At 41.5% G+C, this 14831-nt stretch overlaps 1 protein-coding gene across 3 annotated transcripts in view; it reads right to left on the reverse strand.

Moving 5' to 3' along the window:
- The window catches only part of LOC129858022 (rho guanine nucleotide exchange factor 6-like), a 30526-nt gene extending 17508 nt beyond the window's left edge, over nucleotides 1-13018 (reverse strand). For 2 of the 3 annotated variants that reach the window (XM_055926879.1, XM_055926878.1), the window contains exons 1-9: nucleotides 12703-13018; nucleotides 11368-11451; nucleotides 9038-9122; nucleotides 2690-2802; nucleotides 2313-2517; nucleotides 2146-2198; nucleotides 1904-1998; nucleotides 1626-1721; nucleotides 1208-1330 (exon numbers count right to left, since the gene is read on the reverse strand). In XM_055926879.1, coding sequence (XP_055782854.1) covers nucleotides 1208-1330; nucleotides 1626-1721; nucleotides 1904-1998; nucleotides 2146-2198; nucleotides 2313-2517; nucleotides 2690-2802; nucleotides 9038-9122; nucleotides 11368-11451; nucleotides 12703-12867 — 1019 coding nt within the window. In that variant the 5' untranslated portion in view covers nucleotides 12868-13018. Of the gene's footprint in view, nucleotides 1-1207; nucleotides 1331-1625; nucleotides 1722-1903; nucleotides 1999-2145; nucleotides 2199-2312; nucleotides 2518-2689; nucleotides 2803-9037; nucleotides 9123-11367; nucleotides 11452-11699; nucleotides 11710-12702 lie in introns of those variants that run through there. The other variant, XM_055926880.1, reaches the window with a different exon arrangement.
- Between the last annotated feature and the right edge of the window lie 1813 nt (nucleotides 13019-14831).

The raw sequence follows: 14831 nt of genomic DNA on the forward strand, positions 1-14831 counted from the left end.
GATGTAACGAGATAAAGGAGAAAGATTCTACCAAGATTCCCAAAAAAGAAGACATTGATTTGAGTGAACAATCAATTAAGACAATGTTGAATTTGTTTGATAGTGAAAGGACAAAACTTTAAAAGATCCCACAGTATGAAAGATGCTAATTAGTTTAGTGTGAAATCGAAAGTGCCTCATCTGTCTCGAACAACAACCACAACTATAGATATCCTGTGTGCAGCTTCCTGTACGTGTGTGTTCTTTTCGCTGCAGTGCATCTTTTCACATTAACAACTGTGCAGCGAGAGACGAAGGAAATAAACAATCGTTGAAAAATAGCATACATGATTAATTTGCTAAACTAACATAATAATTACACAACCGCTTGATTCATTTCTTGGTTTTAATTACCACTACCGTGTGTGAAGGACAGCAGACGAACCATTAAGAGGTGCACAGAGGCTCCGGGCTGATTGTAGTGAATGACACAGTGAGGATATGATGAGGGTTGGCTACACACTGAAGGTCACTCACTCACTCATAGTTACAACTGATAAGTGAGAAACCCCTCTGTCGCGTCCAATGACGTATATAAACCCTGGATTTGTGACGATATGCATTGGCCATTGAGAGGCATTGAAGCCACTGGTCGGCCATTTTGGCACTCCCAAGTAGGAGGAGTCCTCCATAGGAATGAATGAAATTTTACAGTATTTCAATTAAAATGTTTCAAGGACAAAATATAAGTATTTTTTGTTGTTGTACTGGGGACAGTAACATTAGCCCGCACAACAACAAAAAATACTTTAAAAAGGGAAAATGTTAATTTATTTATTTTTTCTTGTTTTTTTTATTTTTAGGTTTAGCTCAGATATAATTTAAAAGTATGCATTAAGGAGTCTGTAATAGAAAAACAAATGCAGATATTAATAAATGCATCTCCATAGCTTCCAAAATCTTTTTTACAACGCAGGAGGAGTACCAAGATGGCTGCGAGGTGGCTTCAACACAAGCCCCCTGTCAGTCATCCAGGGTTTATATATACACATCATTGGTTACACCTCTACATTTACAGAGAGAAAGTATGACACCTAGTGGGTGAAAAAGAAACACCAACTAATTCCAAAGTTATCCACAAAAATATTTTACTTGTATTAAATGCAATAAAATGTGAATCAAATTTAGATTAATGTCATGCAGAACTGAGACGCCCATAAGGCCAGACCTGTGGTCAGTGAGTACACAGACAGCCGAGGGGTGACTGGAGCAGTAGGACAGGTACAGCATCCTGATCTGACCAATCAGGTTGAGGTAGCAGGCAGCCACTCGCTGCTGGCTCTCTGGAACCCTGCAACACGCACAGAGAGAAGTGGGTGAGTTAGTTGGTAAGACAACAGCTGGGTTGTTCCTGTATCTTTGGTTTCAGATATCGGTCACTAGGGGGTGCACGTCGTCCGAGGCCATCCAATCTAGATCTACATCGCAACAAATCTATTTCTCTCCAGAATATCTGATAGAAACAGTCCGGCATGTAAAAAGTCTAGTGGCAGATTTGACATGGGGGTTAGGGTAATGTGATTGGATTCAGTTGCCTCAAATTAGCAGTGCCTCCACTACAGCCATTAACACTCTCACACACTTACTTGGTACACTCCTCCAGAGCCAGAACCAGGCCCTGCTGGAAGGTGAGGATCTCCTCCAGGTTAGCGCCCAGAATGCCACTGTCTGTAACGCTCAGTCTGGACACCACACAACAGACAACATAGAATTAACGAGTTGAATGAATACTCTAAAAAAATGCTTTAAAACAAGGTGCATAGGTCATTCTAAGAGAGATTCATGACAAAGTTCTTTAGCAATTGGTATTTTAAGATGAAAAAGACATCTGAATGAATCCTCCATCCTTGTTCTTGGACCTTACTTGTCGCTTGCCAGTAGAGGTCGTAGGTAAGAGGTCAAGACTGTCTGCAGCTCCTTGACAAACTCCCGCTCATGCTCCTGGATGTCTTGCACCACCTGAGAAAGATCATTGAAATAAGCCACATCCTATTGGAAACAGGCATGGTGTTACAGCCTATACAGTTCCCCTAAGCAAAGCCGTCGTGGCCCAGTGCATACGGAGCTGTAGAAAAGGGAGATCCAATGGGAGATGGGCCCACTCACCACACTGTAGTAGTTCTTGGTAAGTTGAGTGGCTTTAGGAGACACAGGCTTATCTGCAGGACATAAAGGAATTAGAACCGGAGTTTTGGAGCAGCAAGTGACATGCAAAATGATCTAGTCTAAATCCATTCCAGGTAATACGTAAACTCTTCCCCAACCCGACCCACCGCAGGGCTTGACCTCGCGGACATAGTTGCTGGGGAACCAGCCCGTCTTCCCGTTGAGCGAGCCCTCCCACCAGCCGCCCTCCTCCTGGCGCGACACACCGATCAGGTCTCCCTTGTTGAAGGACAGCTCATCCTCGTTATTCTGCTTGAATTGGAAGCGCGCCTTCACCAGCAGCAGTCCGCCCCCGCCGTTCTCCGACATCTCCTGGTTGGGTAGAATGCTTGTCAGTTTACTGGGCGGTAAACAACCGCACCCGTTAAGACCAGTGTTGGGTTCCATTCCATTTCAATGCAGGCAATTCAGGACATAAACAGACATTCTTGAGATGGAATTGACATGAACTCTGTGTGCTGTGCGTGTGTTTGTGTGACCCTACCACTGGTTTGGATTGTCTGCGCAGGGACTTGGACGAGGATAGTGTGTGGGAAGAGGCGGACTGACTAGGAGCGGATGTGCCGGACTGGGGACATGACCTCTCAGTGCCACAGTCTGGAGCAAAAACACAGACCGAGACTTTTGAATATTTCATTCTGATCCACAAAAAAAAAAAAAAAAACACACACATTGTGAGTGCAAGGACTCAAATAACTTAGGAGGTTATATAGATGTTTGTCAGTCAGTCATGAATACAACAACTTACATCATTCTTGTAATCAAGTACAAAAATCCCTGTCACATTTTTACAATTACACATTACTCATAACAGATGAGATGACAAACATATCTCGCTCTCTCATACACGTCAGTGTTGCTTCAGTAGTTAGGTCCAACAGCATTGGGCTGTGTACTGCAGAGCAGGCTGTTGGCTCTGCTGCGCTTGACAGAATCACCTCAACTCTGCTAGCTAGCATTGATCCCTGGCCAGCTCAGAGCAGCCATCTAACACAGACAAGCCCAGAGACCTTGTTGTACATTATCAATGACCAACATCAGGGCAAAGGCCTAATGATTCATACCTCTAATGTGCTTACACACGTATTTATTTGGATGGTGAAGCTAAAACATTTAATTTGGTTCTACAACATTTTGGATTAGTTGTGTTTTATAATAAGTAACAGTACAGAATGTCACATTTTATTAGAGGGTATTTTCATACATACAGTACCAGTCAAAAGTTTGGACACATCTACTCAATCAAGGGTTTTTCTTTATTTTTACTATTTTTTACATTGTATAATAATAGTGAAGACAACAAAACTATGAAATAACATACGGAATCATGTAGTACTCCAAAAAAGTGTTAAACAAATCAAAACATTTAGCCACCCTTTGCCTCGATGAGAGCTTTGCACACCCTTGGCATTCTCTCAACCAACTTGATGAGGTACCTGGAATGCATTTCAATTAACAGGTGTGTCTTGCTAAAAGTTAATTTGTGGAATTTCTTTCCTTCTTAGTGTGTTTGTGCCAATCACTTGTGTTGTGACAAGGTAGGGGTGGTATACAGAAGATAGCCCTATTTGGTAAAAGACCAAGTCCATATTATGGCAAGAACAGCTCAAATAAGCAAAGAGAAACGACAGTCCATCATTACTTTAAGACATGAAGGTCAGTCAATCCCAAAAATGTCAAGAACTTTGAAAGTTTATTCAAGTGCTGTAGCAAAAACCATCAAGCGCTCTGACGAAACTGGCTCTTGTGAGAACTGCCACAGGAAAGGAAGACCCAGAGCTGCAGAGAATAAGTTATTTAGAGTTAACTGCACCTCAGATTGCAACACAAATAAATGCTTCACGAAGTTCAAGTAACAAACACATCAACTGTTCAGAGGAGACTGCATGAATCAGGCCTTCATGGTTAAATTGCTACAAAGAAACCACTACTAAAGGACACAAACAAGAAGAAGAGACTTGCTTGGGCCAAGAAACACGAGCAATGGACATTAGACTGGTAGAAATCTGTCCTTTGATCTGATGAGTCCAAATTAGAAATGTTTGGTTCCAATCGGCATGTCTTTGTGAGACTCAGAGTAGGTGAACGGATTATCTCTGCATGTGTGGTTCCCACCGTGAAGCATGGAGGAGGTGTGATGGTGCTTTGCTGGTGACACTGTCTGTGATTTATTTAGAATTCAAAGCACACTTAACCTGCATGGCTACCTCAGCATTCTGCAGCAATACGCCATTCCATCTGGTTTGCGTTTAGTAGGACTATCAGTTGTTTTTCCACAGGACAATGACCCAAAACACATCTCCGGGCTGTGTAAGGGCTATCTGACCAAGAAGGAGAGTGGTGGAGTGCTGCATCAAATGATCTGGCCTCCACAATCACCCGACCTCAACCCAATTGAGATGTTTTGCGATGAGTTGGACCACAGAGTGAAGGAAAAGCAGCCAACAAGTGCTCAGTATTAGAGGTCGACCGATTATGATTTTTCAACACCAATACCGATTATTGGAGGACCAAAAAAGCCGATAGCGATTAAAAATCAGCTGATTTTTATATATATTTGTAATAATGACAATTACAACAATACTGAATGAACACTTACTTTAACTTAATATTATAATACATCAATAAAATCAATTTAGTCTCAAATAAATAATGAAACATGTTCAATTTGGTTTAAATAATACAAAAACAAAGTGTTGGAGAAGAAAGTAAAAGTGCAATATCTGCCATGTAAAAAAGCTAATGTTTAAGTTCCTTGCTCAGAACATATGAAAGCTGGTGGTTCCTTTTAACATGAGTCTTCAATATTCCCAGGCAATAAGTTTTAGGTTGTAATTATAGGACTATTTCTCTCTATACATTTGTATTTCATAAACCTTTAACTATTGGATTTTCTTATAAGCACTACAGTATTTCCAGCCTAATCTCAGGAGTTGATAGGCTTGAAGTCATAAACAGCACAACGCTTAAAGCACAGCGAAGAGCTGCTGGCAAATGCACGAAAGTGCTGTTTGAATGAATGCTTACGAGCCTGCTGCTGCCTACCACCGCTCAGTCAGACTGCTCTATCAAATTTCAAATCATAGACTTAATTACAATATAATAACACACAGAAATACAAGACTTAGGTCATTAATATGGTGAAATCATTTCGAAAACAAAACGTTTATTCTTTCAGTGAAATACAGAATCATTCCGTATTTTATCGAACGGGTGGCAACCGGTTTTTGTTAGGAAGAAATGGTCTTCACACAGTTCGCAATGAGCCAGGCAGACAAAACTGCTGCATATTTCCTGACTCTGCTTGCACAGAACGCAAGAGAAGTGACACAATTTCCCTAGTTAGCAGGCAATTTTAACAAAATATGCAGGTTTAAAAATATATACTTGTGTATTGATTTTAAGAAAGGCATTGATGTTTATGGTTAGGTACACATTGGTGCAACGACAATGCTTTTTTCACGAATGCGCTTGTTAAATCATGACCCGTTTGGTGAAGTAGGCTGTGATTCGGTGATAAATTAACAGGTAACGCAATGATTATATGCAACGCAGGACAAGCTAGATAAACTAGTAATATCATCAACCATGTGTAGTTAACAAGTGATTATGTTAAGATTGATTGTTTTTCATAAGATAAGTTTAATGCTAGCTAGCAACTTACCGTGGCTCCTTGCTGCACTCACGTAACAGGTAGTCAGCCTGCCACACAGTCTCCTCGTGGAATGCAATGTAATCAGCCATAATCGGTGTCCAAAAATGCAGATTACCGATTGTTATGAAAACGTGAAATCGGCCCTAATTCAATCAGCCATTCCGATTAATCGGTCGACTTCTACTCAATATATGTGGGAACCACTTCAAGACTGTTGGAAAATCATTCCAGGTGATTACCTCATGAAGTTGGTTGAGAAAATGCAAAGCTGTCATCAAGGCAAACGGTGGCTACTTTGAAGAATATATTTTGATTTGTTTAGCACTTTTTTGGTTACTAAATGATACCATATGTGTTATTTCATAATTTTGATGTCGTCACTATTATTCTACGATGTAGAAAAATAGTAAAAATAAACTTTTGACTGGTACTGTATCTGTTTTACTGTTTGGAAATTAAAGCACTTTATGCATCTAGTACCTCCATTTGAAGGCATCATAATTATTTGAAAAAATTCACTTATAGTGTATTAAAGAAGTCAAAAGTATCATATTTGGTCCCATATTCCTAGCACACAATAACTACATCAAGCTTGTGACTCATTTGCAGTTGGTTTTGGTTTGCGTTTCAGATTTTGTTGTGCCCAATAGAAATGAATGGTAAATAATGTATTGTAGGTTGATTTGGACAATAACAAAACCGTCTTCAAAGAGCTGACTAACAAACTCTCTTTAGCATTCTCAGACAGGAGGAAAGCCTTGTAGGACTACCAGACTATTACTGGAAAACACCTGGCAACAATCATGTGAGAGGATTCCCTTGAAGGCGCAGTGATGCATCAGCTCCTTATGATTCACACAGAGATAAGACAAACAGCCACAGCAGTACCAACAGACCTGGGCATGTCTCTGCCACAGCCACACTCTTTCCCAATGCAAGCTGCTAAAACTAAGCCAAATATGGACCCATAGCCATCCTTTACGACTGAGCCAACACAGTATTAGATCACTACTTGTATCGGTGTCGGGAAGTGACAGCAAATCCTCTTTTAATGAGCTAACACATGACTTTACATGATACATGTGCATCCCTGTTGGCTGGTACGGAGTCTAAATCCACTTTCCAAGGAGGGACAGTGTCCCGGAGTAACACCTTTGTCTAATCTCCTTTCGTTATAGGAGTGGATCATCGCTAAGCTTTTTAGACATGTTTTGATAGAGAGCCAACCATCTGGAAGACAGGATTAGCTAGATATCCTCTTAGTTGTACAGACTGAGACCATTGTAATGAGGATTGATAAAGAGAGATTGGCAGAGGCGGTATCTCTGACACTGATCAGTGAGTCATGTTATTTACCATATTGCTACAGTCTGGAAATGACTCTGGAGGAAAAAAACCCAGGATTATGTTTTTATTCAACCTTTTAGACCTGAGAAAAACAAATCCATGGGAGACCTGGTCATGGATGCTACAGGAACGACACATCCAGATATCAAATGACAAAAGGTGCCTCCGGGGTTCTGAGTTCCCCTTTAACAATTGAGGGCACTCCCATCAGCATTAGGTCTACGTACTGTATATCCATGTTGGTTCAGCCAACAATTTCTAGGGCACTGCCAAGAGTCAAAGCCAATCTTGACCTCACCCCCATTCCTCATCATTTTGCAGCTGCAGATGGGCCAAAAGAGCAAAAACGACAGGCCAATATAGTAGAAGTGGTTGTGTTTCTCTTAGTGCTGTGGGGGGGTTATCACACGGATTCCACATGCCTCTGCACATGCAGTGAGACGCCCAGACATGCCCTGTAGTCAGCAGCTCCCTCCTTGTGGCCTGGCCACCACTGCTTCTTGCAGCTGCACTGTCAGATGGTGCACACAAGCACACAGAGAGACAGCGAGACAGAGAGAGGACACACAGTGCTGAGGCCTGCCAGAAAATCACGGGCAGCAGAAACACAGAGAGATGCCTCTTTTTAATCACATTAAAGCGTGTGTGACTAATTCAGCCCAAATCAACAGCACTAGAAGTTTTGAAGATTGGCAAATAGCTTCTGGCCCTCTCAGACTCCATTAGATGATTTGCATATCAAGCTGATCACATCACTGAGAGGAGAGAGGGCAGAGCGAGAGCCTTTGGTCCAGTTTTCATGCTGTGGCCTGTACTATCCATGCTCTCTGATGAGGACTGGCGCTAAGACAACTTCATACTGATAACGAGACTGCAACGGACACAGTGAACTGATGGCTTTGAAGACATTGAAAGCTTTTAGACTTAGCAGCAAAAGCTTTGCACTAGCAAAAAGACAAACACTGGTTTGATTGGAGTGACAGTATTGGGTTGTCATTTAGCACGTGCACGTCTTAGAGCCTAGCCGCACCGTTGCTTTGACTTGAAATACAATTTCCTCATATTGACAATGAGACACTGTGTCCGCCAAGTAAATTCCACTAATACCACTGAACTTGCTGCAACAAATAAAAGCCTTATTCAAGCTCAGCCAGGTGTCTTTCAAATGCAATGTGACAGAAAAGAGACCGGCGTGTTCAGTAGGACGAGAGCCAAAGACACGGTAGTCATCATAGTAAATATGGTACTCCGCGGGAGGCCCGTAGAAACAGCGAGACACAGCCATGCTAGCTGCCCGTGAACAAGACACCTTTCATGATTCACGAGGCCTTCTGGGACCAATCCAGGCAACAAAACAAAAACAAAAAAAATGGCACACAAGCATATTTACACCCTCACAGACATGGCAGAGTGCGTTATGAATGACAACGCCACACGTGTTCATTAGGAGTCTCGGCAGTGCACAGAGCACACGCTAACAAGTAGCTGTGAAATGACTCACTCCACTTGGTTCGTCTTTTAGAGAGGGCAGATTAGTCATGTGGCATACATGTGTATAATCTTTAGTAGCATACACATCAATGATTACAATGTTACATTGCATAATAAGGAAAGTGAGTAAATATTATTTCAGTCTCAGCCTTAGAAAAAAACATTATGGTCTTATTCGGTGGGGTGCAACGTTTACAACCTTGGAGATAGCAGTATAAGCTAGTTGTATAGAGTGAGAATCATGTCCGTTTTACACAGTGCATTTCTATCTGAACGTGTTGCAGCTTTGCATCCTCCTGAATGAGGCCCAGAGCAGATCAATACAGTCGTCAGACTGACCTTGGGTGGCAAAGTTGACTCCCAGCAGAGTGGTCAGCACTTTGTTAAAGTTCTCCCCAGTGTACAGGCACTCCGGTTCAAATCCCTGGCAGGAGAGGAGAAAAGACACAAAGAAGACACTTTCAATTCAAAAGCAAAATGCCTAGCTGCTCATATGACTGAAAACAGCAGAGGAAGAGAAGTATGTCAAAAATCATTAGCAGCAGAGAGGCTTTTCACTGATAACAAAGAAGTAGGAGATGCTGCCTTGCTAACTATCACACTGAGAAGCCTGACTGCAGCCCAGCAACAACACACAATGGGATACGACATGCACACAACAAGACAGAGACATGTTGAATGTGAACCATATTTTTCGTGGCATAGCGGTTTTGGTAACGAAAGAGACGGTTCCCTCCTCATTTGCCATTCGATGCACACTGAGCACTCGCTCGCTCTGGGTCTCCCGGCCTCACAGACAGCCTGCTATCCACTTTCCTCTAGCAGCTATAGTTTCACATTTTAAATAAAACATCTTAGATATAGAGTTTGGGTAGCAGGGCATGAGGAATCTGTTGACTATCTAGCCCTTCAGAGCCAAAGCTACTGTGACTGAGGGGTAGTGCATAAGCCACGCTTCAGGTTTGGTGAGACTATCACAACACATTTGGCTCTCTGTTAACCATGTCAAAATGACAGACTACTGGGGCAGCTTGTAATATTGACATGTGTCAATCTGTTGCTTGTTCATTTTTGACAACATCCACAGAGAACTGAAGCATCGATCAAAACTAGACAGTTACATAAAAGCTGAACAATCTGACGTCTTAGGCTAAAATATGACATATGAAACTCACTTGTTCGTCTTTGTCAAAGAGCCTTGAGCAGGGGCTGGGTAGTATGTGAGTCACATATGTTATAACTGTATATTACTGTAGGTGTCTATGAAAAAAAAGACTGCAGGCTCAGGCTCTAAAAATTCAACTATACTGTAGTCGACTAGAACTGGTCAAGTTAGCCCTCAATCCACTGCTGCTGCTTCCCCTTTGTGCATCTCTGTGCAGAAGGAAAAGTTGTGAGTGACTGCTCCCTTTCTCTAGTCACATGACAGCCCCACGTGCCTATTTTTTTCTGTGGTTAAGAAAAAGAGAGAGGGTTTCAGCATCACATCACTGACCAGAGCATGGGAAGGGCCGAACTGCATTGGTCCGGAAAAAAAGTCAGGATGCCATTTTACTGGGGCTCTCCAAATCCGTACGGTTGTGAGCTACTGCACTGCCGCAAAGGCTCTAATTATGGAGGAGAAGTGGGATCGCTGCATGAAAGCAGAAGGGACCTCCCAAAACAAAAACAGGCCAGCCAGCGTTTCCCTTCCTCAACCACTTGACTTGCAGCAGCGAGCCTGGCTGATTCAATTACTCTTTTTTAACAAACCAACTTATGTGGTTCAAGACCAGAAAGGACTATTTATAAAAGGTTGGGGAGTGAGAGGCACTACTGTCCAACACGGCAGTCACTATACTGCATAGGGAAGGAAAGGACTTCCATCACCCTCTTATTATCTGCATCACCACTCATTGTGCTGGAAATATGTTAGGCCTGAGGGAGAGACTAGTTTAGTGCGGATTCTGCTGAATATGCTACATGCAGACATACATATCAATGTAACTTCTTATGGTGGCTGAAGGGGGGGATCATTTTCACTTGAAAGGCAGAGAGTACAGCTAGATTTCTAATTTCTGTTTAATTGCATTGCTGCTCAATGCACACTGCTCAAACAGTGGACAGTGGAGCCTTATTCAAGACAGAAGCAGTCTCAGTTGAGACCCATCAACAAGCCGCTGTCTGTCTGTGTGTTCTGTGGGAGTGACTGAAAGCATGCCTACTTAAGAGGGTAGCCCATTCCACGAGGCAATCAAGAGACATGTGACAAAAACATTCTACATGCAGAAGAAAACAACCTGTGCTGAAATAACAGCAAACCAGTTCTAGGCAAGTTAAGACTAAGCTGTGTTGAATATATTGCCACAGTCATGCAGTATTATTTTCTAACCATGGCTTCACATTTCTCAGCTATGACACCAGTCCTCAAATAAGTTTGTTGGTAGCTATTTACTGGAGCCTAGAAACAAGAATTCGGCAACCAACTCAAGTCAAAATGTCCAACAACAACAAACACATTATCATATAAGATGTGTTAGAAAAGCATTTCGCTACACCCCCAATAACGTCTGCGAAATATGTGTATGCGACCATTAAAATGTGATATGATATAAGAAAGCAAAACATTGCAACATAAAATAGATTCATTAAACAACCACCACAAACAAAAGATCTTTGAAATGACTTGCCTCTACTTTCAAGGATGTACATCCTCTCAAAAACTCCTTGATATTGGCGATGCAGTCGGCTTCGTTTCTCGGATCCTGACAGTACTAAAACCAGACATGAAATAAATATATAAAAACATAGCATACCTTGAAAATAAAGATAACGGGTTAATATAGTTTAATTATAGGCGTTGACGCAAATGACAACTTAAGATGGTAAAAGAAACAAAGTAACAATCCACTGTATCCTTTGAAAGAACGTTGGTATATCTTACAGTTTACAAAGTAACTGTGGATTCTTCCTACGCCTGTCTCATTCATGTATACATAAACCCACCAGGTCATAAACCCACCTCTCGCTCAAGGGGGCAGTCGCATCAGGAAGCGAGCCTTTGAGAAGGAAGTGACGTGCAGATGACCTCTCGCTTCCCCGCTGCGTTGCTTCTTATTTTTTTGTTTAGTCAGTGACAGACATCAGTTTTAAATTGGATGAAATTAATTTAGAAGAGTGCCTACAGCCGATGTATGCTAAATGAATCATGTATGTTTTCCTTTGTTTTACGGACTGCATTCAGTTGGCATGTACAAAATACATTACAGTGAATGTCTGGTGCCCCAAATAAATCAACCTGCTAAAAGTGCAACGCTGCATATCGATATGCGTGCATGTTGATTGTCATTTATTCTGTCTCGGAGCCTACTTTTTGTATCAAAAAATGCACGTGGAACTACTATACATTAATAAAACCACAATTAAGAAAAGTGATATCTTCTAAAAGTTTAACTTGTAACCACCATATCATTCTAAAATTGTACCCTAGATATTCTTTCATGTGATGTGACTTCAACATAAACAATAGATGCAAATGCATCTAGCACAGGTGAGAAAAAGCATTGGATAGCAGAATGTGCATCAGTTTGAATATATAAGTATATTTGGTTACATAATGTGTTTTGGAACGTTATAGTTACTTTTAAGACTAAACCACAGAACAATAACTAAACTCTTTCCGAGTCGTTAGTGAACTTCAGAATGCGGAACACTTTTCACTTCACAGGAAGTCAGCAAGTTATCCTATACAAATGTAACAATATTTTACATTATTGATAAATGGCTCATCGTAAAGTTGCATGTGGCACATTCATTTATTCCAAATGTTTCAACTAAGACATGTTACATTACATGTCTTAGATGAGCAATTTGATCAAACTACCCCTCCCTTCCTCTCCAGAGGCGCTGCCAGTGTTTTTTCCCCCTCGCAGTTGAAAAGCGTTATGACTTTGTAAATTACTTTTCCCGTTATCACTCACTGTTATATTCCACTTATAACAGTGCAGTCACAATGCTGCGCTTACCTTTGGAACAGAGCCGGGCACAAGCCGCTCCATAAGTTTGCACAGGACGACCCCATCTTTCAGAGATGTTTTCAGAAATTCCTCTGGGTCAGCTATGTTCTTCTTGGGTGAATTAAGTACCCCTAATGATATCAGCCACGTAACCGTCTGCTCCTCTGGGTTCATAGCTCCAATTAACCCTCCTTATTATGCATCCCCAACGAAGGCGCAAAGTTAGAACTCTGTATCAAAATGTTGTTACCCACATCCGTATCACACTTCTGCTTGTAAAAACTCCGTTAGCACTAGTATGGGGGTAGCCCTACTGGTTAATAACAAGCACTGTACAAAGACATATAGCCATTAACCCTTGTGTGGCGTTCGGATCTAAGGGACCCATTTTCAATGTTTACCTTTTAAAAAATTATACAATTAATTATTTTTTCAACTTATTGGCCTTGGCTCATTTTCTGTGAAAAACATGTAAAAGAACACATTTTCATTTATATTGTACAATACCAGTCAAATGTTTGGACACACCTACTCAATCAAGGGGTTATCTTTATTTTTTTTAACTAATTTCTACATTGTAGAATAATAGTGAAGACATCAAAACTATGAAATAACACATGTAGTAACCAAAAAAGTGTTTTATATTTTATATTCTTCAAAGTAGCTACCCTTTGCCTTGATGACAGCTTTGCACACTCTTGGCATTCTCTCAACCAGCTCCATGAGGTAGTCACTTGGAATGCATTTCAATTAACAGGTGTGGGGGGGGGGGGGGGGGGGGGGGTAATCTGGAAAATGTCTAGAACTTTGAAAGTTTCTTCATGTTCAGTCGCACAAACCATCAAGCCCTATATCAAAACTAGCTCTCATGAGGACCGCCACAGGAAAGGAAGACCCAGAGTTACCTCTGCTGCAGAGGATAAGTTCATTAGAGTTAACTGTACCTCAGATTGCAGCCCAAATACATGCTTCACAGAGTTCAAGTAACAAACACATCTCAACATCAACTGTTCAGAGGATACTAAAGGACACCACCACTAAAGGACACCAACAAGAAGAAGAGACTTGCTTGGTCCAAGAAACACGAGCAATGGACATTAGACCAGTGGAAATCTGTCCTTTGGTTTGATGAGTCCAAATTTCAGATTTTTGGTTCCAACCGCCGTGTCTTTGTGTGACGCAGAGCAGGTCAACGGATGATCTTTGCATGTGTGGTTCCCACCTCGAAGCATGGAGGAGGAGGTGTGATGGTGTTTTGCTCGTGACCCTGAATGTGATTTATTTTGAATTCAAGGCACACTTAACCAGCATGGCTACCACACCATTCTGCAGCGATAGACCATCTCATCTGGTTTGCGCTTAGTGAGACTATCACTTGTTTTCAACAGGACAATGACCCAACACACCTCCAGGCTGTGTAAGGGCTATTTGACCAAGAAGGAGAGTGTTGGAGTGTTGCATCAAATTAAATGGCCTCCACAATCACCTGACCTCAACCCAATTGAGATGGTTTGGAATGAGTTGGACCGCAGAGTGAAGGAAAAGCAGCTGACAAGTGCTCAGCAAATGTGGGAACTCCTTCAAGACTGTTGGAAAAGCATTCCAAGTGAAGCTGGTTGAGATAATGCCAAGACTGTGCAAAGCTGTCAAGGCAACTTTGAAGAATTTTATCATGACACAGACAGTGTCACGATAAAATATATTTTGATTTAACACTTGTTTCATTACTACATGACTCCATATGTGTTATTTAATAATTTTGAAGTCTTCACTATTATTCTACAATGTAGAAAATAGTCAAAATTAAGAAATACCCTTGAATGAGTAGGTGTGTCCAAACGTTTGACTGGTACTGTATGTGGTGTTTGGGTCCTGCTGTTTCAACATAGCACCAAGAACCTCCCTGTTTCCCGGTTTTCTTGCACTCTTTACCCTTTATATTGTGTAAAACTACACATGTTATTACAATACATTATTTCGATACATCAGTATTTTCCCACACTCTACCCCAGCCAGTTGCACATTGGGAGAGGGACACAACAAATAAATAGCTTTGCATGTGTGGCTCCTTACCACAATCAATCAATATGACAAAAATAATCTCTGCTCAGAGGCCCTTAGAAATCATTTTTGGTGAG

The sequence above is a fragment of the Salvelinus fontinalis genome, chromosome 6, assembly GCF_029448725.1.
Source record: "Salvelinus fontinalis isolate EN_2023a chromosome 6, ASM2944872v1, whole genome shotgun sequence".
NCBI classification, from domain to species: domain Eukaryota; kingdom Metazoa; phylum Chordata; class Actinopteri; order Salmoniformes; family Salmonidae; genus Salvelinus; species Salvelinus fontinalis.